The following is a 23313-nucleotide window of genomic DNA, read 5'->3' as shown; positions in this document are numbered from 1 at the left end:
CAGAACCTCAGTCCAACAGATGGCTGGGATACGATCATCTGTGGGCAGGTATTTGGGCAGTGGAATGGCCTGTGCAATGACTTGACCCTTTGGCATAAAGTATGGCGGACATATACAGTGTACCATTAGGCTAGAACCCCCATTCCGATCCACTTTCATGAGTGTGGGTGTAACCTCTATCCCAGCAGGTGTTTCCTGAGTGTCCCCAATAAAAAAAAGGCATGTAAAGTCTGGCATGTGGTCCACAGTCTGGAATGAGATGGGTATTACAGTCTGTTTGTTGTTGTTGAAATGGTGTGTTTCATCACAGGTTACCTTAAACCTAAGTCCAGGAGTCCAAGCTGCTTTGTCTGCAGCTCTGTTTTTGTCTGAACGTGGAACTATGATGTGCCATTAGTTTCCCTGCTGTTGACCTGGGGAAACAGTCTCTGAAGAGTTTTTAGCAGCAGTTATAATTGCTCTGCAATTCCGAGCCACACGTCCCTTTTTCTGACAACGATAGCATGTAAGGTTACCTCGAGAGTGAGTTTCCCCTGTGTGGGAACCCAGAGTGCCAAGAATCTTTCTCTGCCTGTTTTTAAGGGTTCTTACCCCCCTGAACAACACTGTTTTAGCTTCAAACCTTGGAAAAAATTACCAACAGTCAGACAAGAACTAGAAAATACAGTGGTGTGAATTAGGTGATAGACTACTATGTAAGATTGTCACAGGGCGAAAAATTTAGAGCTTTTAGGCTTCTCTTTGTAGTAAATAAATAAGAGTAAAAAATATCAAAATGGAGGATTGTTGTTGTTCTCTAGACCTTCTTCTCCTTCTACTGCTCCATATTCTGCAGTAAAAGTGGTTTGGAATGATTGGATAGAAAATTCCGCAGTTCCTAGTCGTGTTACTGAATAAGTGAAAGTGAAAATAATGTACGTTTTTAGTAACTATTGGTTAAAATATCTTTAAAAGGCTGTGTAAATCTTGATAATTGGACTCATTCCTACTTTTCTTCCTTCTGTGCTGTATCTGGGTCACGCTAGTGGCTCTGTTCCTCTGATAAGACTTAATAAACAACTATCTGGAAGCATTGAAACTAAAGGAGACATCTCGGTTTATCTCTCAAACTCCTTGCAAAGCCTTTCAGCAAATTCTCTCCCATCAGGAGAGACTCGATTTATGGCACGGTAAAGTGTCACCCTGTACCCATCACGTTCTCCACAACCTCCTCCACCATCCCCACTTTTTTCAAAAGGGGAACAGCTGTGTTCAGCTGCACCGTCTTTGTACAGACTTCGAGGATGGATTCAACAGTCGGAGGGGGGTGCAAAGGAAGAGTCAGGATGATTTGTTTGCAAGCATCATTCATATTCACTTGGAGCAGTTCGAGTAGGAGCGCTTGTTGGAGGTCAGGATTAGGGACCTGGGAAAAGATAGCTCCGTGCAAATGCTTATAAAAGTGAATAATATTTTCAGCTGGCAATTGTTTAATATTAGTATAATGAGATTCAGGAGTTTGAGATGGTAGTAATGTTAAGGCCTTTTCAGCAGCACGTGTTATTTCAATAAGAGCAGGACGTGGAATAAGCACTGCTTGTTTTTGAGGATTTGCGATATTATTGTCACCAATAAAGATAAATGGTCTAGTGTGATATAATTGTTGTCAAAATCCAGATAATTATCTGGAGTTTGCCATAGAATTCGCAATAAATCAGATAAAATTAGCTTCCACTGTTGTTCCCACAACACAAATTCACCAGGTGTGAGAAGAGTTTGCATTATTGTAATCAAATCATGAGGCACTAACAGATGTGTAGAAAAGGTAGCACTTAAAAGGATCTTAAAATAGTTACTATGCATCCAAAACTCCTTAATTGCCTTGCACAAGTCTTTGATATTGGAATATGGGAAAGGGGTCCAGCCAGGATTCACTACGATGCTGCTACTTTTTCTCCAGGATGAACAACCCCAGATCCCTCAGCTGTTCCTCATAGGACTTGTGCTCCAGACCCTTCACCAGCCTTGTTGCCCTCTGGATGCATTTGAGCATCTCAACATCCTCCCTAAACTGGGGAGCCCAGAACTGAACACAGGATTCAAGATGCAGCCTGGCCACCTGGGCACACCCTGGCTCATGTTTAGCTGCTGTCAATCAGTACCCCCCAGTCCCTTTCTGCCTGGCCACTGTCCAGCCACTCTGTCCCCAGCCTGTAGCACTGCGGGGGATTGCTGTGGCCAACCTGCAGGACCAGGCACTTGGTCTTGTTAAACCTCATGTTGTTGGCTTTGGCCCATCAATCCAGCCTGTCCAGATCCCTCTGCAGAACCCTCCTACCCTCAAGCAGATCAACACTCACACCCAGCTTGGTGTCATCTGCTAATTTGCTGTGGTAGATTCAATCCCCTCATCCAGATCATCAGAAGAGATATTAAACAGGACTGGGGCCAACACTGATACTGGGAGGACACTGCTAGTGACTGGTCCCCAGCTGGATGCAGAGCCATTCCCCACCACTCTCTGGGCCCAGCCCCAGATTACTGTTTGGGAAAGGCCAGAGAATATCTGTAAGAGCTTTACTGTTCTGTTACCCACTTCTGTGCTAACAATCTATGAAAAACTGGCTGCAGCCTGTAATTTTTCAGGTAAAGTAGCATGTCTACTACTCTCCAGCTTGCCTAGAGTCCAGTGTCTCCAGCATGGAACTGAACACATTTCATGTCAGTTTCCCTGTAAGGGCTGGCTGTAGCTTTGTCTGTCATTCTTCAGGATTTTTCTTTGTCTCCTGTGTCTACCACTTCAACAAATCCAGATTACTTCCTTGGTGGGTTTATTTCTGTAAAGTAATAAGCCCACCAGATTGCCTGGGGAAGGCTTTATGGAATGAAGTTAGAGCATAGGTCTTACAAGGAGTGGCTGAGGGAGCTGGGGATGTTTAGCCTGGAGAGAAGGATGCTCAGGGAAGGGATCTTATCACCCTTTACAACTGCCTGAAAGGAGGTTGCAGTGAGGTGAGTGCCAATACATTCTCACAGGTAACAAGTGAGAGGATTAGAGGAAATGGCCCCAAGTTGCACCAGGGGAGGTTTAGATTGAATACTTGGAAACCTTTTTTCACAGGAGGATTTGTCAAGCCTTGGAACAGGCTGCCCAGGGAACTGGTTAAGTCACCACCTTGGAGGCGCTTAAGGACATGGTTTAGTGGTGGGCTTGGAAGTATTAGGTTTGCAGTTGGTCTTAATCCTAAAGGCCTTTTCCAACCTCAGTGATCCTGTGATTCTGTGAAGCACTGGAGGGGTCTCTGAGGATGAATAATGGGAATGACCATTTCTAGCACAGCAGGCTGTTCTAAGTTTTATTAATCAGACTGGTGGTTCTGCTATAGAATTGAAACAGGTGTGAGGATAAGATTTTCCCATCCCAACACCACTGGCATGGAATGATCTGTCTTGGCAGCGGTCTTCTATAAACAGTGCTCAGAAATTAGTGGTGTAAGCTGTCACAAGTTTTATTATCCAGGTTCATACAGATTCCATCAACATTGTACCGGAACACATTTAACATCATTCAGGCAGCAGACCTAGAGTGCCATCAAGAGAAAGCGAAACAGGCAAACCAAGAGCTTGTGACACAGAGTCAAGAGCTCCAAGATGGGTGTCTTCTGGAGCTAGAGGTCTTTCCTGAATTGCTACATTATTTTATGTTTTTTGTAGCAGTAACTGCAGTTGACTTGGGTTGACAGGATGCCCCTGTGTTTTCTTTCCAGAGCACTCTGCACGACTGCAGATACTATTGTGGCATAAAAGTGGCTTTAAGGGTTGTCATAGTACCTCTAATGCTTAGATTCTGGGGGAATTTGTAGATATTTGGTAGACATTATTATTCATTTGTTAACTAATACAGAGTCAACCTCTACAATACTGTGGTTGCTGCAATCTCCTGTTCCAGGATGAGTACTTGTTTGTTTTGTCTCTGACACACTGTGGGAATTTTCAGTGCTAACTACTGGACTGCAGTCTGACTTTTAAGCACTAAATAAAAAATATAATAAAAAAATTTAAAATAATTAAAAAAATCTTCATGTCCATGCAAGCAAAACCATCTACTCTGGCTGCCAGAAAAAGTACTAACCTAGCTTTGTGCTATATTAGACTGAGTATTACTTTCCTTTCTCTGTAGATACAGAATGCTAAAGCACTGTAACCTTGCAGTACAATATCCCCTGCTATAAATCACTATGCTGATGTGCATATGCCAATGTGATGTGCTGATGTGCCTCCAGGCCTACAGTTGTCTAAGCTTTTACCATGTCTAAATTCTCACTAATGATCATCCAGATCATCCAGAGCTATGATGAATGTGAAAAGAAAGCAAAATTTTAATTATAAAATATCTTGCCTTTTGTGCAAGGTCCTGAGCCTTCATATCTGCAATTTCACTCAGCATAACACACATTGAAGCTAAGGATATTGAAGCTAAGAACACTACACAAACCACTTGAACAGTACTATGGCACATGGAATGAACATGTTTATTTGTAGAGGAAGGCTTCTGCAGTTGCTATACACCAGTATATGCACACATTTCTTTAAACTGCCTGAAGAAGTCAGAGAGTACAACTAGATGACTGTTGTAGGACCCTTCCAACTGAACTAAAAATCTCCACGGAAGAGCCAACCATAAAAACATACCACAGAAAGATATTTTTCCCTAACCTGAAGAACTGAGCAGTGTGTCTCCTAATCCTGTGTCCCTGAGTAAATACATTATTCGAACTAAGCCTCCTTTTTGGCTGCATGAAAATATTTAGCAAGTGTACTCTTCTATTTCTCTCCATATAAAAGCTTCTTTCTTTGCTCTCAAGAACTCATCATGATGGGATGAGTTCTTCATTTATATCTAATCTCCACACCAGGATTTTTCATGTATCTCTTATTCTCCCAAATGTACTGTTTACAGCTATTGTACAAATACTGCTTTAATGAGATCAGTTAAGAATTGCATATATTGTGAGCTTTATAACTGAAAGTAGAATACATCTATCTCTTCTATTTAATATCCATGGGTGCTTCTAATACAATTCTCCTGTCCTGTTACATGAATTTTCTTTAGCAAGATGTCAGACAATGGCTAGTACAGTGGAGTTAATAATCACCAGGTTAAAACCCCAAGCTGTCTATTGAGTTTCATCTATAAGCCTGCTTCATATACTGAAACTGCTTGCAAGTCTTTGGTTTGGTTCTCCTTACTTACTTTATACATACTTTATCCATAACTGAATAATATGTATTGGTTTGGTAGGTGCAGAGTAAGAAAAGAAGAATTCATTGTTTACAGGGATGAGTAAAGCTATTGAAGGTACAAACTGCACCAGGAAAATAAGTTTCTTTGACCAGAAATGAAAGAAATACTGTAAGTAAGGAGCATAGATAATTCTTATATTTTGGATATGGACAAATTATGACTACTTGATTGTATGTCAGGACTTCATTGTCTGGAACAGCTCTTCAACACCACTACTAGATATTACAAGTAAAAATAACTGCACTAATAGCAGGATCATTTGCATTCTCTTAGATTCAAATCAGGTGAGGTCACCAGACTGAAGTTTAAAAAAAGTAGAAAGATATTTAAAAGACTCTCCAAACTTGTGTGATCTCTGGGGAGTGCTCCTCTTATCCCTTGTTTCAATTACAAGATTTAACAACCCTGAGCGCATATTGCTTTGTGGGGGAACAGTGAATTTTGAGTGCTAAGAAAAAAACCAGTGCATAACCCACAGTGAAATACAGGTTTATTCCTGGCAGTCTTAACAGATATAGAGAGATGTAGTTAAAGAGAGAGTGAATATAAATAAGGAAAATGAATAAACCAGGTTTTGTTATGGATTGTCACTAAATCAATGAAGTGGGGGATATGGAATTTCTCTGAGTTTTTGCAAGCATGGCTGTTCTACAATTCATACTGCCTAGTATGCATGGAAATATTTGTGTGAATGTCAATTGTCCTTCACTTTTAATGAGAGATGTGGTAGCCTGTTAACCTGCTGCTTTTGCAATGCTGCACTCTCCCTCCTGCTCTTCCCTGCCCCTACTCCTGGCCACTCCCTCGGGCTCTCCCTATTGGTTCCTGTACCCCAACCCTGCCCAGGGACCACCCCTGAGACCCTGACAAAACCATCCTGCACCAGACTACGAGGTCTCTCTGCCTCTGAGGGTCACCAGGACAAGATGTGATTAAAGCCATCTCAGGTCTCATGAGAGACCCTTCTTGCCTCCTCTGTCATCACGGTTGTAACGCTGATAGCTGACCAGAGCAATATCGCAGGGTCATCCGAAATGGACTGCGGGATGTGACCGGGTCGCGTTGGCCTGGGTAACCCCTGCTGAGCTCTCAGGAACTACAGCGTGCTAAGCTAAATCTAGCAGTTACAACAGGTAGAATTTTAAAAAAAGTCCATCTATGGATTCTCTGGTACTTATGGTACAGTTGACCAATTTCTTTCTCCACAAAGCAATTCGAATAAAACGCTCCTTAAGCTTTAGACAACAACAATAAACTGGGTTTTCTACAATAAGTGCAGACCATTCATGCCTGCAGAGTTCATGACTGAGAAACTCTTGTAAGGCTGAAAATGGTTCAGACTCCTTGCATTGTGGAGATACCTGATGGAGTCGCATAGAAAGCATATTGAGGAACACACTTTTACCCCCTGTATTCCAGTGGCTCCTCTTCCATGCAATCTTTTGAGGGATGGCTAACAGAGCTATCTGTTCATCTCCTGAAGTCTGTGTTACAGTTATTTACATTCCATGCAGTGTGAAAACATATCTGCAGCTACAGCTCATCACAGAATATGGATGGGGTTTTATCTGAATTTGTAGGTAATTGTAAGAGGAAATAACCTTAATTTAATACAAGTAACAACTCCAATACTGTTAATGAAACTTATTATCATCTTCACTTACACAGCACTATTTATGTACAATAAGTAAAGTTCTAGGATGTAAAGTACTAATGGTGTTTTACATAGACCAATAAACATAATTTTTGATTCCTAATTTGAAAGACTTGGACTAATTTCTCTGGCCACCTTTGATCAACTGGAGAGCTTCTTTGGAGTGGTAGATACTCTTGGTGAAATTTTTTTGCTGAAGAACTTATGAGATCTGAAATTCAGATCTTAAGTTGATCATAGTGAGTAGAGAATTCTCCTGATATCTACAAGGATACTGTGCTTAGAGTGGAAGCCTTGAATGGCTCCTGAGTGCCTTGGAACAAAATACCAAGCAAGAGGTACTTTACTGAAAGATTTTTCTTATGAGTCCCTGAAAGTTTTGCCTGTGTGAAGATGGTAGGACTTTCCACTGAATGACTGAGGTGAAATAGTTAATCTAATCATATAATCAACCTATTTCACCAAGGAAACTTACTGTAGTGGAGATAACTATTGTCACAAGCTCACTATCTTATTTGGTCCTAGTGCCTCCACTGAGGCATCAGAAGTGTTGGAACTTGATTTTATGGTAAGGAAAATTATGAAGATGCTTCAGTTTTAATTGACTTGTCCCATGAAAGTTGGTCCAGATGGCAAAAGTACTACCTGGCTTTGTTTGAGGTAGTCCTGGGAAGCAAACAAAACCTTATGCACAGTTTGTGCTGGCTTACTGCTTAGTTCCATTTCCAGGTGAGGAGGAGCAGCTCTTTCAGGCATGCTCACTGTCAGACTCATCAGGGCTTTCTGGCTGAACTCCATGCTGGCGTAGTCACTCAAGAGTGGTACTTCAATGGAAATGATGTCTTCTTCACTTGTAACTGCTTCTGCAGGGATTTCTTCATGCCTCAGACTCACGTCTATGTTATTGCTAGGATTTTCTGACTGGCAAGTGTCACGCTTGCTGCCTTGTCCACCATCTGTGAAGAGGTCTAGCATCAGAGGAGCCTTTGTCTCATGGTCTATGACAAAAAGGCTGGTGGTATCATTGTCTGACAGGGCCTGAAGCAGTGACTTTGAAACGGGTTTCCAGTTAGTCTGTGAGACAAAGCAAGGAAAAAGAATAATATGCTAATTAATTCATTTTATCTCATTTTTGGTTTTAGAAATATGAGTGAAAATACTTTTTTCCCTAATTTAGGGGATCCTCTTCTCCTGTCCCAAAGTATTTAAGCAAAGTTTTTCTTGCTTTTATGTTTACTTGGGACCAAAAGTAGTGATGATAAAATGCGTCTCATGATGTGCTGTTCTGAGAACAACAGCTTTCAAAAAATTTAGCAAATATGTCACTATAAAAAGGCAGCAACAGCAGCCAGACGAGATTAACCTGTCAGCTGCTGCAAACAGTTTGTTATTAAACTTCATGCCATGTTGTGATCCGAGTATACCTGGGGTAACAAGTTTTTGCAAATTCTGGATGGTTAAATGGAGAACAGGTGGTAACACCAAGTTTTCTTATTTTCCACTTAGGTTGTTCCGGGTTTGCCCACATTTGCCATAATGCTTTTTAAATTATGGGCAGGCTGGCATAGCTATTAGGTTTTTTTCTTTCCTTCTCCCTGCCCCACCCATTGCTCTAAATATTTTTTGCAAGAAATAAGTAAGTGTGTATTGTTTTTTATTTCCTTCTTCTTACAATTTGTGATCTGACTGGGAAATAAGAATGCTGCTCTTTGAAATCTCAGCAATACCACATCAGATATCTGTATTTTTCTCTTGTAATGTGATAGAATAAACATACAGAATGTAGCAAGATTTGCTCCCTGCCTCTGTTTTGCAGTGCCCATTTGGGGAATGCCTTTCTCCACAGTTCATTAATTGTTTAGAATACCAAATTACTTCTTGACAATGTATCTGGTAACCTGTTTATTGTACTGTCTCCTGACATAGTGCTTTTTCTGCTTTCTCCCAAGCCATTATCTGGTATCTGGCATTTCTGTGTCTGACGTGTTATCAACATTACGGTATTCTTTACCAGGTGTGGTTAACACAGACTTCATTTTCTTAGACAGTTGCTTTGTCTCTGAAGGAAAAGTTAAAGGCATTTTAAATTTATATATTTTGCTTTTAAATATTTTGTGTCAAAGTGGCACTGTGGTTCATAAAACCTATTTGTCCTTTCTGTAGCATGCAGCCTCAGTGTATTTCACTTGCAATTCTTCACTGCAAAATGACTACCTGATAATAGCTCTGAACTCATCACTTCTTTATCTACATTTAGGTGGAAGAAAGGAAGAAAGAAGGTGAGGAAGTCCTGATCCAGAATATGAAAATCCATACTTGCTGTGTCACAGGAAGCAATGCTGATATTCAGCAAAACTTCTGATTACTAGCAGACTATCAGGGTCTTCTGAAATTTTGTTTCTGATTACTTCACTCTGTATCCCAGTTTTGGCCAGTGTCTGGCTTGTAGACACCTACTAGCCAATGCCTGAAATTTGACTAGATAGAAGTCTGCTTGTTAAAGATCATGAGAGAAACTACTAGATTGACAAGTGCCAAATTAAGGTCAGGCCTTCCAGAAAAAGAGATTTAAGAAGGGAAGCAGTACTAGTCCCTGCTCCAAAAACACAGTGGTAGGTGGTCTGAGACTTAAGAGATAAACGTAGGTGTTCTAAGACGAGAACTTTTAGTATCAGATGTCACCAAAACCGCTGCAGAAATCTTATTAAAAGGGGGAAGGCAAGAAGGCAAAGATAAAAACAAGTCCACTAATAGGCAAAGGTGGATAATGTGGTCTCCAGCAGCTGCTTCTAACAGCTTTATTTTTTCCTAACAGCTGATTTCCCTGCTTTTTTAGTGCTGAAATTAAGGTATACTTATCAAAACATATGAGAAAGCTGTGGGCAAGATGTGAGGATGCTGCTGAACCTTGGTGCCTGTTGACCAGTAGGTGCTCCTCAGCCAGCCACCAGCTGCCAGCCAGAGTCCCGGGATTGCTTTGGAGGCAAGCAGGGACTGAGGAGTGAGGAGCAGACTTCAGAAAACACCATGTCACATGCCCTCTGTCATGAAACTTCTCTGGAATTAGGCCACAATTCATTACTTTGTATTTTGAATAACTTGAACTTAATAATCAGTTTGAGTTGGTGAAAACTGACTGGATATAAACACTGAATTTCTCTCTTTAGACTCCATCTACCCCCGTTCAGCTTTGATTTGTTCTTTTAAGAACCATGCCTTTAAAAATGCTCTACAATGTACTCAGAAAAGTCTGAGACCTTTATTAAATTTAAAAGAATATACAGCCTATGCCTAAATAACAACCATCCCCTATCCTGTATTTTGAATATTACTCTGGCTTTCCCGCTGTTGATATTAGACATCTTCTGGAGTGAAGTATGAAAGAACAAATGACTAGCATTATAGATTAATCAAAGATCTCCCCTGTGTATTTTTTCATGCTATCAGAAGAGTACTTGCCATATCTTGGAGTGCACTGCTGTTTCTTGGGCTTGGTACACTGGGCCAGTATGATATTTTCAGCCTGTAAAGAAGCATTTTAAATTTATAATCAGGTTAAATGACTGACGTTTCCTATGCATTTAAATTAATTACTGTTCCTATATAACATATTAATATTTTTGTGACCATCAAAAAAAGGTGTTCTACAGAGATTTTTAAGCATAATGCTAATTAGAAGCTGAAGAACAAACTCGGTAGTCGACACTGAAATGCTGAGTTAATGATGATTAGCATCTTTGTTCAATGACAAAGGAGCTGTGAAAGTGCTGGCAAAGTTGTCTCTTTCTATACATTTAATCTATACATCTAATATTTCTATACATCTAATTAGTTATCATTTCCAAAAAACCTCTATCTTCCTTGAGGGCTTTGGGACAACTAGGACAAAGTTTGTTTCAGTAAGTAGTTGCTCCTGGGCTTCCTTTCCGTTAAATACAAAGAGCAAGATACTGCTTCATTCAGCCCGTGTGCAATGGCACTGGTGGTCTGGAAGAAGCTCTAAGGGGGCAACACAGCTCCTGCTCTTTCCGGATTGTTTTGTGTTTGGCTCGTTCTGGGAGCTATTACATACAGCATCTCACCTCCATTAAAAAAGCCTCAACACAGCATTAAGAGAGGCTGATAGTTTAAGTAGTCCATCACTCAGCCTCAGTGTTGGCTTCAACGTTTTTCAGTTTTGAAATTAAATCTAGATTTCATTAGCTTTAGGATACTTCGTGTCTGCTTAGGCTGTGGTTTGAGGTGAAGAATGTAGCTGTAAAGTTACTGGATCTCTTGCTGATCCTGTGAAGATAGGTGTTTGGCTCACTGGCTGGCTCCTTTTTAGCAAATCAAGAAGGCAATTGAGATGAGGGTTTTGCTGCACCCTTCATCTCAGTTAAAAATGTTCAATATTACTACAAATTTACAAATCTAAGCACTCTTTTGTAGTGCTGTGCTGGGTTCCTGTGTGCTGCCTGTTTGTTTTGTAGGGGTTTTTTTCATTTTCTTTCCTATTGGGCGCAGACAATGAAGTGTGGTCTTAGTTTAACACAATTAAGTTTGCTCTAGGTCAAAACTTTGGTGTAGGTCTCAGAAGTTCTTGTCAAAACTACTGTATCAGACACAGTGGAACTCAAAGTACAATCTGAAAAGGTAAGAGCACAGGAGGCTTCATGGGGAGTATGTTTCCCAGAGGCAAGGACAGGAGTTTAAGCTAAAGCAGGCTATGTCATGCTGTGGTTTTCATGGCTTTCAAGCCACAGGTTGTGCCATCTGTCCTTTAGCTGCTGCGCTTTCAGCTTCTGAGGCTGGTGCTGTGTGAAGAGGGGAAAAAGGGAGGGTAGTGTTCTAGGACACTAAATAGTAACATGACTGGCTGTATGCAATTAAGTTTGTCAAAAAATTAATACTAGAACCCATTACTATGCAAACCATTTTCTTTAAGTCGTAGTGTATGCTGCAATATTGTGCCTCAGATTATTATGTGGGGGTGAATACTTTATTATTGTGGGAAACAATTTCTCCTAAAATAAGAGGACCACCTTCACATCTTACAGGCACCCTTGTTTTTCTGTCTTGCTCCTACTTATTCATATATTACTCTTTCTCATTATGTGCTTGTATGCATACTTTATACATTTAATATCTAAATGTGTTTGCAAGAAACATGTTAGATAAAAACAATTAAATGCATGCTTTATCTACATATAGAGCGTATTTCCCACTGTGAGAAATGGTCCTGGCTCTTTCTAAGGGTGTTTGTGACAGGAGGTGGTTAGATAATGGAATCAAAAGCTAAAGATGATAGATTTTTGACAAACTCTTTTTACTATTTTAATCAGCATATAGTGACTTGTAATTGCTCTCACTGTGCAATGAGTACAGTGGCTTTTATGTTGTGTGTTTTTTGAGTTGTGTTGCCTTTAATGACAAAAAAGGCTCAGTGCTATGAAGCCCAGATCTAAGCAAAACAAGAGTGCTGCTAACAACTCCAGCCAATATTCTGTTCTTACCTTTTAAGCACTAGAGAACAAATGAGCAGTGCAAAAACCAGAATGAGTATCATGCTGAAACAAAGGCCAATCACAAAACCTTCAAATTCTCCTTTATCTGATGGGAAACAGAAAGATAGAGTCAGATTTATGGTGTTTAAGTACAGAAAGGCCTTATTAACTTCATGAGAGAAGTATTTCAAACAGAAGTCAAAGCCAACTTTACACTTCTTCTGGAATTTAAGTAAAATCTAGTTAAAACTAGACCTGGTATTTTCAGGGGAGTATGAGCTTTTCAGGTTTGTATTCTTAAGATATCTAGGTATCATAGAGTCACAGAACAGTGGGGATTAGAAGGGATCTCTGAAGATCACCTGTTCTAACCCCCTGCTAAAGCAGGTTCACCTAGAGCAGGTGATACAGGATGGCATCCAGGCAGGTTTTGAATATCTCTAGGGAAGAAGACTCCCCAGCCTCTCTGGCCAATCTGTTCTTGTGCTCCATCACCCTCACAGTAAAGAAGCTCTTCCTCATGTTCAGGTGGAAATCCCTGTGTCTCAGTTTATGATCATTGCCTCTTGTTGTGTCATTGGGCATTACAGAAAAGAGTCTGGCCCCATCCTCCTGACACTTGCCCTTAGTGTATTTGTATACATTGGTAAGATCCCCTCTCTGTTGCCTCTACTCCAGGATAAAAAGGTCCAGCTCCCTCAGCTGTTCCTCATTAGTAAGGTGCTCCAGTTCCCTAAACACCTTTGTAGCCTCCACTGGACCCACTCAGGAGTTCCATGTCTCTCTTGTCCTGAGGAGCCCAGAACTGGACACAGCTCTCCAGGTGAGGCCTCACCAGGGCTGAGTACAGGGGCAGGATCGCCTTCCATGACCTGCTGGCAATGCCATTCCTAATGCCCCCCAGGATACCACTGGCCTCCTTGGCCACCAGGACACTCTGCTGGCTCATGGACAGCTTGGTGTCCACCAGGACCCGCAGGTCCTTCTCTGCAGAGCTGCCGCCCAGCAGGTCAGCCCCAGCCTGTGCTGGTGCCTGGGCTTGCTCCTCCCCAGGTGCAGGACCTGGCATTTGCCTTTGCTGAATTTCAGAGGGTTCTTCTCTGCCCTTCTCTCCAACCTGTCAAGTATACTTTTTCACCCCATGCTGTTACGTGAGCTCCAGTTGATTTTAGTAGGTCAGGACCCTCATGCATGTCTGACTTGACAAGAAACTATTTGAGCGAAAGTGGCTTCTAATCTGTTTCAGGATTTATTAGTAGGGTTTCGGAGATTTTTTGGCTGGTTGGTTTTGGTTGGGTTTTGTTTGTTTGTTTTATTTGGTTGGGGTTTTTGTGAGATCATGCATGGTCCTCATAGCAATAATATGTTTTGTGTATTTGGTTAGTGTCCATGCTTTACTTTCTAAGAACATTAAGACCACTTTATCTGTAATCAGCCACTTGTCAATCCTTGGTGCAAACCTATGTCTCCTATCACCTCTGTTAATACTTGCTTGAGGTACTTTCTATCAATATCCCACCTGCCTAAAGAGAAGAAAGTGTTTGAGAGGTTAATGAAGGTTGATAAAGTGCTCGGGCAGTAACACTGCTGCTAACACCGGAACCAAAACTGATTGTGATGTTAAGACTGAGTCGGTGTAGAGGTCTTTTTTATAGATGGATACATCAAAAGTTTAAAAATAGTGCCAGGAAAGTGTGGCCAGCTCATGATTGTGTTACTGATATTGACAAACCATATTTGCAAAAAGCCACTTGTTTTTCTTTTCCTACCCATCCCCCAAGAAAAAATGTCTCTTTTTTTTTAAACCAAACAGCTACCTAGTAGTAAAAACTAATTTAGAAAGCTGTGTATTGCCTTGTTGCTGAAAAAGGCTTTAATAGCAAAGAAACCTGAGATTCTCCTAATGGATTAAGTGACCTGTGAAATACTGGGGGAGAGGAAAAATAGTAAATGTAATGTTTAAATTCACTGTAATTACTTGAATTTTTAAAACATTGTATTAATCTCACTCTGCATTTTTGTTACTTTACTGAACAATTGAACCCTCTCCAAATATATGTTTGTTAGGATGAGTGGAATAGAGTCCTGCAGAAAAGCTCCACTTTAATATTTTGTATTGACAGGAGAAAGTTTTCAGTAGGGGGGAGGAGGGGTGCAATCCTTGTTGATTTCAAGAAATATTTTAAATTTCTCGTCTTTTTTTTTCTGCTTCACACTTTTGACTATTCAGTTGTTTGATTTTATACCTCCTTCACTTAACACACAGAAGTTTTTGTGGGAAGAAAGCATTTTCATACTATTGTCTCTGAATTTTACAGGTTACTGATAGCATCTTAGCATGTTCTTTTCTTTTTCTATTTAGAAAGATTCATTAAGGGAACCTGTGGGCAAACAAAAATAAGTCTGTTGCAGTGTTAGTTTTAGTTTAACTGGTGAAGTGTGAAAAATGTTTGAAAGACTAAGTTTAGTCAACCCTACATGATTTTAAGTTCTTTAGACTTTTTAAATGTAATTGTATTGGTATTAGCCTTTCCAGGCACCTCTGAGACAAGAAAACTTTTGCCAGCGAGCTAAAGGACCTGTTACTTAAAATGTACTTAAATTATAACAAAGCAAAAACCACTTTGATTAGTTTTCACCCACATAGGAGCAATTGAAAGATACTTAATTTTTTAATTTTACAGTTAATGGCTCAGGAAGCCAGTTTTATGTGATTGCTCAGGATTTTGCCAAGAGCAGATGGTTGAACTTTACTAGTCAGGCAGAAATTTAAACTGCTGAAATCTATGACAGTAACTGTCAACAGATAAAGATATGTGCACATAGCTAGCGCAAGAAGGTCAGAAAAGGTCTCAGAAATGAAGAACCCTAGCTAAATCTTCCCTGTATACTAGGTAATGAAATACAGGCAGAGTTGTTCTGTGATAAAAGTTTACCTCTTACAGAGGAACAATTTTCTGTATTTGCTCTCAGCAACTGAGGATTGACTAATAAACCTTGTGAGTAAGCACAGAGAGAGCATAAAGCAAGGATTCATGCTGAGTAATGCAGATGCATAGAGGTTCCAGAGTACCATATTTTGGAGTGCTGAAAGGTTGTGAAAGAGTCAGAGGTCCTTCTCCAGCACTAGTGAATCCTGAAATCTGTACACGATAGGTGGTCTTTTCCTTCAGTCCGGTGAGATGGTAAGTTGTGGTAGAAGAGTTGAGAGTAAGAGCTGAAATACAGGAGGGTTTGGGGAGGAGATGATTAGATGAACTCTCATGACTGAGCATGTATCAGTGTTGCTGACTGGGGAAGAGGCAAAATTTCAATGCCCTAATCCTCATCTGGAGGAAACCACACTGTGCAGATGTTCTTTGGATGGATACCAGATTTCTCTGAAATATTTATGTACATTTTAAATGCAGAGGTAAGAAGCATGAGCTTTTAACACACCAAAGCTGTGTTGGGTTTGCATGGCCACGTTTTGGTAGCAGGGGGGCTACAGGGGCAGCTTCTGTGAGAAACTGCCAGAAGCTGCCCATGTCCAACAGATCCAATTCCAGCTGGCCCCAGGACAGATGTGCTGCTGGCCAAGGTTGAGCCAATTAGAAAGGGTGGTAATGCCTCCGTGATAACAGATTTAAAAGGAAAAGAAAGTTATTGTGCAAATGTAATTGCAGCCAGAGAAGAGCGGGGTGAGAATGTGTGAGAGGAACAGCCCTGCAGACACCAAGGCCTGGAGAGAAGGAGGGGCAGGAAGTGCTCCAGGTGCTGCAGCTGAGGTTCCCCTGCAGCACGTGGTTTGTGGTTCGTGGTTCATGGCGAGGCAGCTGTGGCCCTGAACCCATGGAGGTGCCTGGGGATGCAGAGATCCACCTGCAGCCTGTGGAGGAGACCCAGGCTAGAGCAGAGGAGGCCTGAGAGTGGGTTGTGAACCTGTGGGAGGCCTGTGCTGGAGCAGGGTCCTGGCAGGGACCTGCAAACCCATGTAGAGAAAAGCCCATGCTGAAGCAGGTTTCCCAGTAGGACTTGTGACCCTATGGGAGATCCACGCTGGGGCAGGCTGAAGGACTACACCCTGTAAGAAGTGAACACTGTGAATGCTGGAGCAGTTCATGAAGAACTGTAACCCAAGGGATGGACTCACACTGGAGAAATTCACAGAGATCTGTCTCCCATGGGAGGCACCCCACACTGGAGCAGGAAGACTCTTCTCCCTGAACAGTGGCAGAAACAATCCGTGATAAACTGACCACAAGCCCCAGTCTGTGTCTCCCTGTGCTGCTGATGGGGAAGAGGTAGAGCCTGGGAAGGAGGGAGTGGTGGAGAAAGGTGTTTTAAAGATCTGTTTTACTTGTCATTGTCCTACTCTGAATTTCACTGCCATTAAATTCCATTAATTTCCCCAAGCCAAGTCTGTTTTGTCCATAGAGTAATCTGAGATCTCTTCTAGTCCTTATCTCAACCCGTGAATGTTTTATTTTCTCTCCCCTGTCCACTTGCAGAGGGGGCAGAGTGGGTCTGGCATCCAGTTGCTCTGGTACCCAGCCAGGGTCAAACCATCACTGGTGAAGAATACAGAAGGCTGTGTACACTTCATGAGAGGAAAATATATCTAACATGCTGAAGCATTGTTTTTATGTTGATTGTAACAGTTAACATTAGGACTAGCCCTTATCAAAGCTTTAGTCTCACTCAAGCAGTTGTTCAGCTTGATTAATGCTAATACTATTACTAATCATTCAGTACAGGAACAGGGCTGTGCATTCTGCTTTACCTGCTTTGTGGGGCTTTCAGCTCAGCCTTTCTTTTCTGATGGTGCAGGGATTTTTCCCTTGGCCAGAATAATGTACATGCAACCATGTTGTAAGGATGTTTTTAATGGGGCAGAAATTACTTTTCAAGTTTGTCACTGTGGATTTAAGATCTTCACAGAAGTAGATGTGGTGCTGTAGCCTATGGACTTTCTTCCCCCAAATTCTCCAATAGAATTATACTCCCTGCCTGGAAAACATGGCAATTGGGTGTCATGTCACTGCTGTATTGACTGGTTAAGGCAGAGGAAAAAAAAAGAAATTAGGTTCAGTCCTGGATGTTCCCATTCTGGCTCCTCTTGTGCTTTCAGATAGGTATTTGAAGTGGAATAGAGTCTCCAGAAGACTATGGCTCTGTGAAGGCATAGGTCAACATGAATTACAGAACTCTTACTCTCTCCCTTTGTCTTAGATGCTCTTTGTCTTCTCTAGCATGTCTACAATTTTATTTGAAAGTCAGTATGTACAAAGATAATGTGTTATTACTTATGGCAAAGAGACTTTCCACTATAGAGCAGAAAGAAAATGCTTATCAAAAGAAGTATGGGGATTTTTTTAATTGAAAACTCAAGTGGTTTGAATTCACAGCTATTCATTTATTCCAATGTGTAGAAGTTTCATCATTTGTTAAGGTTTGTACCATCATTTGTAGTTTGTTAAGGTTGAAAAAGACCTTTGAGGTCATCAAGTCCAAAATTAAACGTAAAAACTACCAATTTAAGAAAATGTTTCTAAAAGTAAATTTATAGTGGTGTCTTTGGAAACCGGTAAGAATTACAATCTGCTAATTGAGTTGAAAAATGAAATATATAATGTCTTACATCCTATACAAAGGCTCAGACTCAAGCTCGGATGAGTTGCGATGAAACATAAAGGTGTTGTGACTGAAATCTTAATACTTCAGAAATACTGTAAGTGTATGTCTTCCTTTAAGTGTTACTAGAGAATTCTGCTGTAAATTAATTTTCAAGGAAGTAGCAATATTTAATTTGAGATAATATCTAGAAAATTCTAGGTGTTCATGGGAGCATCTAGAGCACAAAAAGTCTAACCAGGAGCTGACCTTTGAGAGCAGAGCACTCAGTTTGCACAGAAAGCATAAATAACTCAGTATACTTAATGGTCTGAATTAAACTTTTCTTTCTTAACTCTGAGCTGCTGCTTTTTTCTGGCAATGGTGGCTTACCCGGAGACTTCTGCCTTGATGAATCTGTGTAACTGATCCTGTATCCCTGGAGAAAGCCCAAACAGTCTTCTGCAGGTATTTCAGTCCACTTCACAACTGCAGAATGCTTTGTGATATTCAGAATTGTCACATGACCAGGACCTGTCCTAGGAACTTAAAAAAACAGATATTTGAGTTCTGCATCAATACCTGTGCAGTAGACATACAAGACTGAAACCTAGCTGCTTCCAAGAGAGTTTCTTGTCGGATTCTAGATCCAATAAATACAACGTAAAGGATGCAAGAGAAAGGCAAAATCCCATAGAGTAAAAGCCCCTCACCTTAAACAATACCAAAATAGGCAGAAATTGTGACTGTCTCATTATGAATATTTTACTCCAATAGTGACAGTCATACTCCTTTCAATTTGCAATATAAGACACTATGAAATTGGGATTGGAAAATCTGATTTAATTTAAATTTGAGCCTCATGGGTCTGAGACCCTCTTCCTGTTATTTCTGGTAATGTCGCATGTAATAAATATTTCTGTGGACTTGTCAGTAAGGAACAGCATTCAGGTAATTCACTGCTAGGACATAACTGCTAAGCCTAAAGGCAACGCTAACTGGAGAATGCTGTTCAGTCACCTGGAAAAGAAATCTTGTGTAGCCTCCCTTTTATTGCTGCAGATAGGAAACAAGAAGAAATATAATGGGTGAGGTTGTTCAAAGGGGAGGAATACCTCCTTCAACGGTGTAAAAGTGGGTCACTCCAAAAGTCATTTCATGTCTTAGGAAACTTTCACACTGACACACATCAGATGCATGTACCATTATTTTGTACAACTTATATGGTTGAAAATTGTCTGGAAAACAAATAAAGGTATGTCAGGGTTTACTGAAAAGTTATAAATTACAAAGAAGTAGAGGAAAGACAACAGTTTCATAGTTTTTCTGTATAGTTCTTGCTTTCTGAGATTCAAAGCATAGTATAATTATATAGTGCTTTATATTGAGTACGAAATATGTACATCCTTCTTCAGTGTCTCTGGATGCTTAATGCTAACTATTTCAAAATCAGAACAGGACATAGCATGGGTTTTCTTTTAAAAGATGACTGATCTGTTTATAGTCTCCCTATGGGAGGCTTTAGCTGCTGAAGAAGAAATTGGGAACTAAAATGGCTGTAGTTATCTTAATTCAGGGATAGATATTTCCCACTCAGCTAGAATATATAAACAAGCAAAAAACCTAGATATAATGTGGCACTGCAGATGTTGCAGAAGAACCAAGGTAAACAGTGAACTCTCTAGAAGACTTTGTAGAACTCTGAAGCTAAATGTTCTCTACTGTACATAAAAACCAGTCCTGAATGGCTTTTGCAAGAGGCCACCTACATGACTTTAATAAAGATTTTCAATGTCTGTTCCGTAAAGAAATCCCTGACTGAAGCCCATCATGCCTAGCTTGGTAAGCGGAATACTGGACTTGAGAACTTCAGCTTTGACAAATACAGACATTGGGATAAAAATAGAAATTAATCTTAGAGAGTCTGTTTAATAGAGCAGTTTGTATTGAAAGACAAGCTTACCTAGGTACAAGATGAAAGTTTTTTTTAAAGCCAGTAAAGCCAGGTGTGCCTGGAATGTGGGCAAGGAGAGACATTGTACCAGCAGCTTAGCTGAATTTCTTGCCCAACAGTATCCAGAAGAATCCTAATGAAAACTCTGCTTTTTATCTGCCTTAATGTTGCTAAGCATTAGATGATGACTCAATACTGGACAAATATTAAGAGTTGCACTTATCTGGATGGATCTTCAGTTTGCCCTTAAAAACAGAATGAAAATCCTACTCTGCCCAACCAAAAATAACCAAGAGATGAAAGGGTGCCTCCATAGGAGGTGCAGTGGTTGCTGTTACCTAGTGTGAAATTTCCGGTAGCCGTAGTTACTATTTTCATGTGCATATCCTCTTTACCAGTGCCCCAGTCAACCACAAAACATTTTGGATTGTATTCTGGAGTCCATGTGACAACTGCATTGGTTCCCTGGCTTTTGACATGGATTTGACCAGGCAAGTCTGTGAACAAATATGCAATTAAAGGTTAATAAACAGAAAAGTAGTTTTCTCCCCTATGGTTTTTCTTTATCCATTTTGCTCTGTCTTTGGAGGTTATTCATTAAGTAGTTATCATTGCAAGCGACCCACTTACCATAGTAAGGTTTACACCAGTATTTCAATACAGGAAACTGAGCATTTACAATGCAATGGTGTCTGGGGGCTACAGTGTTGATTGCTGTTCATGACTTTTCCTTGTTTCTGATTGTTGGAAATGAAATGGTTGTTCCAAGCCTCAGGAAGAGGAAGTCTGGTGTTGCTAAATAAGTTCCTGTGAGCCGCTAGTAACTGCTATACACAGAGCAACTGTGAGATAGTGCTTGCCTGGGTAGGGGAGGAGGAGAACAATGAATCATAGCTAGATAATTTTATATTTCATATATTTTGCATTTTCTGAAAGGATCATGAAGATTTTGACATTATAAAAGACAGGCTACCAAACTAGGAAAGATCTTCTTACTGACACTAAGGAGGGAGAAGAGCAACCTGCCATTTTGAGACAAGAAGTGGACCTTGTGGCAGATATACATGCTCTCTGTTTTATCTCCTGTCTGGAAAGCAATCCAAGAAAGGCAAATTAATTTTGAGGGAGCTGTGGTTGTCCAAGGGAACTGGGGTTGCTGGGGTTGTTTGAAAGGGCTGCGGTTGTTTAGCCTGGAGAAAAGGAGGCTCAGGGGAGACTTTATCAGTCTCTGCAACTGCCTGAAAGGAGGCTGTAGCCAGGTGGGGGTCAGTCTCTTCCCCCAAGCCATTAGCAATAGGACAAGAGGCACAGTCTCAAGCTGTGCCAGGGGAGGTTTAGGCTCAACATTAGGAAGAATTTCTTCACAGAAAGAGTGATTGGGTATTGGAATGGGCTGCCCAGGGAGGTGGTGGAGTCACTGTCCCTGAAAATATTTAAGAAAAGACGGGATGTGTCACTTTAGTGCCACGGTCTTATGGACAAGGTGGTGTTAGATCACAGATTGGACTCAACGATCTCAGAGGTCTTTTCCAAATTAATTGATTCTATGATTCTGTAAAGAAAATGGCTGTACTAGCTGAGGAAAAGTTGTGTGTGCTGAGAAGGAATTTATCTTGAGAATGGACTTAATGCGCATTAAGTATCTTCTCAGTAATTCATGATAGATACAGAGAAGTTGCACTGAAGTACAGTCAAATAGAAACAGGTGGAGAGAGCCGTGAAATACAGGCTTAGAGGTTCAGTAGACAACATTGTCAGTGAAAAGGTGGCTTGAAATGGTTGATATATTTTATCAGAAGAGAGCTAAGGGACTGAAATGTAAGGGCAAAATCAAGCTTTTACCTCTTAGCGGGACAAAGGAGAAGAGAATGAGGGGTGTGTTAGAGAATTCTGGATAAGCAGTCATTTGCAGCTATCTGAAGCTCAGCAAGGGTACTTGCACACATCTTTGCTTGTGAATGCTATAGCTTAATTTAAAAAAAAAAATCTTACTTTGTAAGAGAGGTTCTTCTTATATTGCAATAAATATACCTCAAGATTGTAACACATGAATCTAGCTTATATTATAAGGAAAACATTGTTAGGTTTATTTTTTAAAAGAAAAGACTGTTAAGGCGTTACAAAGCTTACATGTTCATTAGAAAGTGACATGTACATCCTATCTGTTCCTTCTCCTTTGTGCCATTTAGAGTAATAATGAAATAAAGGACAGTAGCAGGTCTCTTAATAGCTATTTACCTCAAAAATTTAGACTTGCACATAGTTCTGTGAACTTTTTTTTAAACCATGACATCTACTTGATGTTGAGGACAGTCCATAAACCATTTTCTGAAGTACATCCAGCACATGGTACTTTCTCTAGCTTAAGAAACAATAAGTGCTAAACTGAATATTAAATTACTATCTCTTAACTTCTACCAAAGTATCTTCTTAAGAAACAATTCTGACTCCCAGTATGTAAAAATATCAGCCTAAAAAATATTCAAGAGAATGCTTTCACCTATCCCAAAGTATGTCTAAAAGTAGCCTTGGAGATTGGTCATAAAACTTCCCAACCACTCTGGTGAATGAATGATAAGGTGAGTACCTGTTCCATAGAATTCTGGGACAATATACATGGCTTGTGGAGATTCTCCTGCTTCATTATAGGCAGAAATATTAACTCTATAGTAAGCCATGGAGAGATTTACAAGAATTTTTCCCTCTTTGAGAGAGATGCGATTTGGTGAGTGGCTGCAGCTGTTGGGTATTCTTTCCACATTAACGAAATATCCAAGGACGTTCTCATTTTGTGCTACCTAGCAAGAGGAAAAACATTATTATTCTATAAATGCTGTTATGTCCCTTGCAGAAAATCAAGAACTATTTAACTGTATAAACAAAATGGAGCCTCCAATAATGGGGATAAAATCATACTGTTTTAATTAGGTCATTAGGAATCAATGAAGCAAAGCATTTCCTTAAAATTAACAGCATGCTTAAATTGAGAGGATTTTAGTACAGGATTAAGAATTTTCCTTAATTGAGATCACAGTTATGTGTATGCAATTAGCAATAACAGCAGTGAAGCAGCTGTAACGTTCTCTACATTTCACTGGAACATATCCCTCATTATTAGGAACTTGAAAGTAAATGAGAGGTGTTTAATTGAAATTTATGCCTCTGGGTACCCTCATCTACTCGGGCTTGGTTAGGTATCTAGTCTCTTTAAAGAGAAATGCTAGTAATTATGCTACAAATTTGGAACCTGTTAAATATCCATTGGTAGAAATTTCTGGTGGTGGTTCACTCATTATTTTACTGTACTAATCTTAATAAGAGATTGGAGAATGCAGTGCACAGA

At 40.3% G+C, this 23313-nt stretch overlaps 1 protein-coding gene and 1 long non-coding RNA gene across 2 annotated transcripts in view; one reads left to right on the top strand and one right to left on the bottom strand.

Annotated features, from left to right (window-relative positions):
• Positions 1-1054: 1054 nt before the first annotated feature.
• Positions 1055-18309, top strand: LOC121664721. Its single transcript, XR_006016104.1, has 3 exons — positions 1055-2369; positions 14572-14576; positions 18299-18309. It is a non-coding gene; the product is annotated as an uncharacterized LOC121664721 (long non-coding RNA).
• Positions 3464-23313, bottom strand: part of LOC121664720 (interleukin-6 receptor subunit beta-like) — a 33234-nt gene continuing 13384 nt past the window's right edge. The window contains exons 8-15 of the mRNA XM_042028220.1: positions 22558-22768; positions 20309-20467; positions 19132-19254; positions 18410-18562; positions 15498-15641; positions 12434-12530; positions 10398-10461; positions 3464-8012 (exon numbers count right to left, since the gene is read on the bottom strand). Coding sequence (XP_041884154.1) covers positions 7536-8012; positions 10398-10461; positions 12434-12530; positions 15498-15641; positions 18410-18562; positions 19132-19254; positions 20309-20467; positions 22558-22768 — 1428 coding nt within the window. The 3' untranslated portion in view covers positions 3464-7535. The remainder of the gene's footprint in view (positions 8013-10397; positions 10462-12433; positions 12531-15497; positions 15642-18409; positions 18563-19131; positions 19255-20308; positions 20468-22557; positions 22769-23313) is intronic.

The sequence above is a fragment of the Corvus kubaryi genome, unplaced genomic scaffold (assembly GCF_017639235.1).
Source record: "Corvus kubaryi isolate FWS band 111438036 unplaced genomic scaffold, C.kubaryi_AGA036_p1.0 37308, whole genome shotgun sequence".
NCBI lineage: Eukaryota > Metazoa > Chordata > Aves > Passeriformes > Corvidae > Corvus > Corvus kubaryi.
This window is presented reverse-complemented; position numbering and strand designations above follow the sequence as displayed.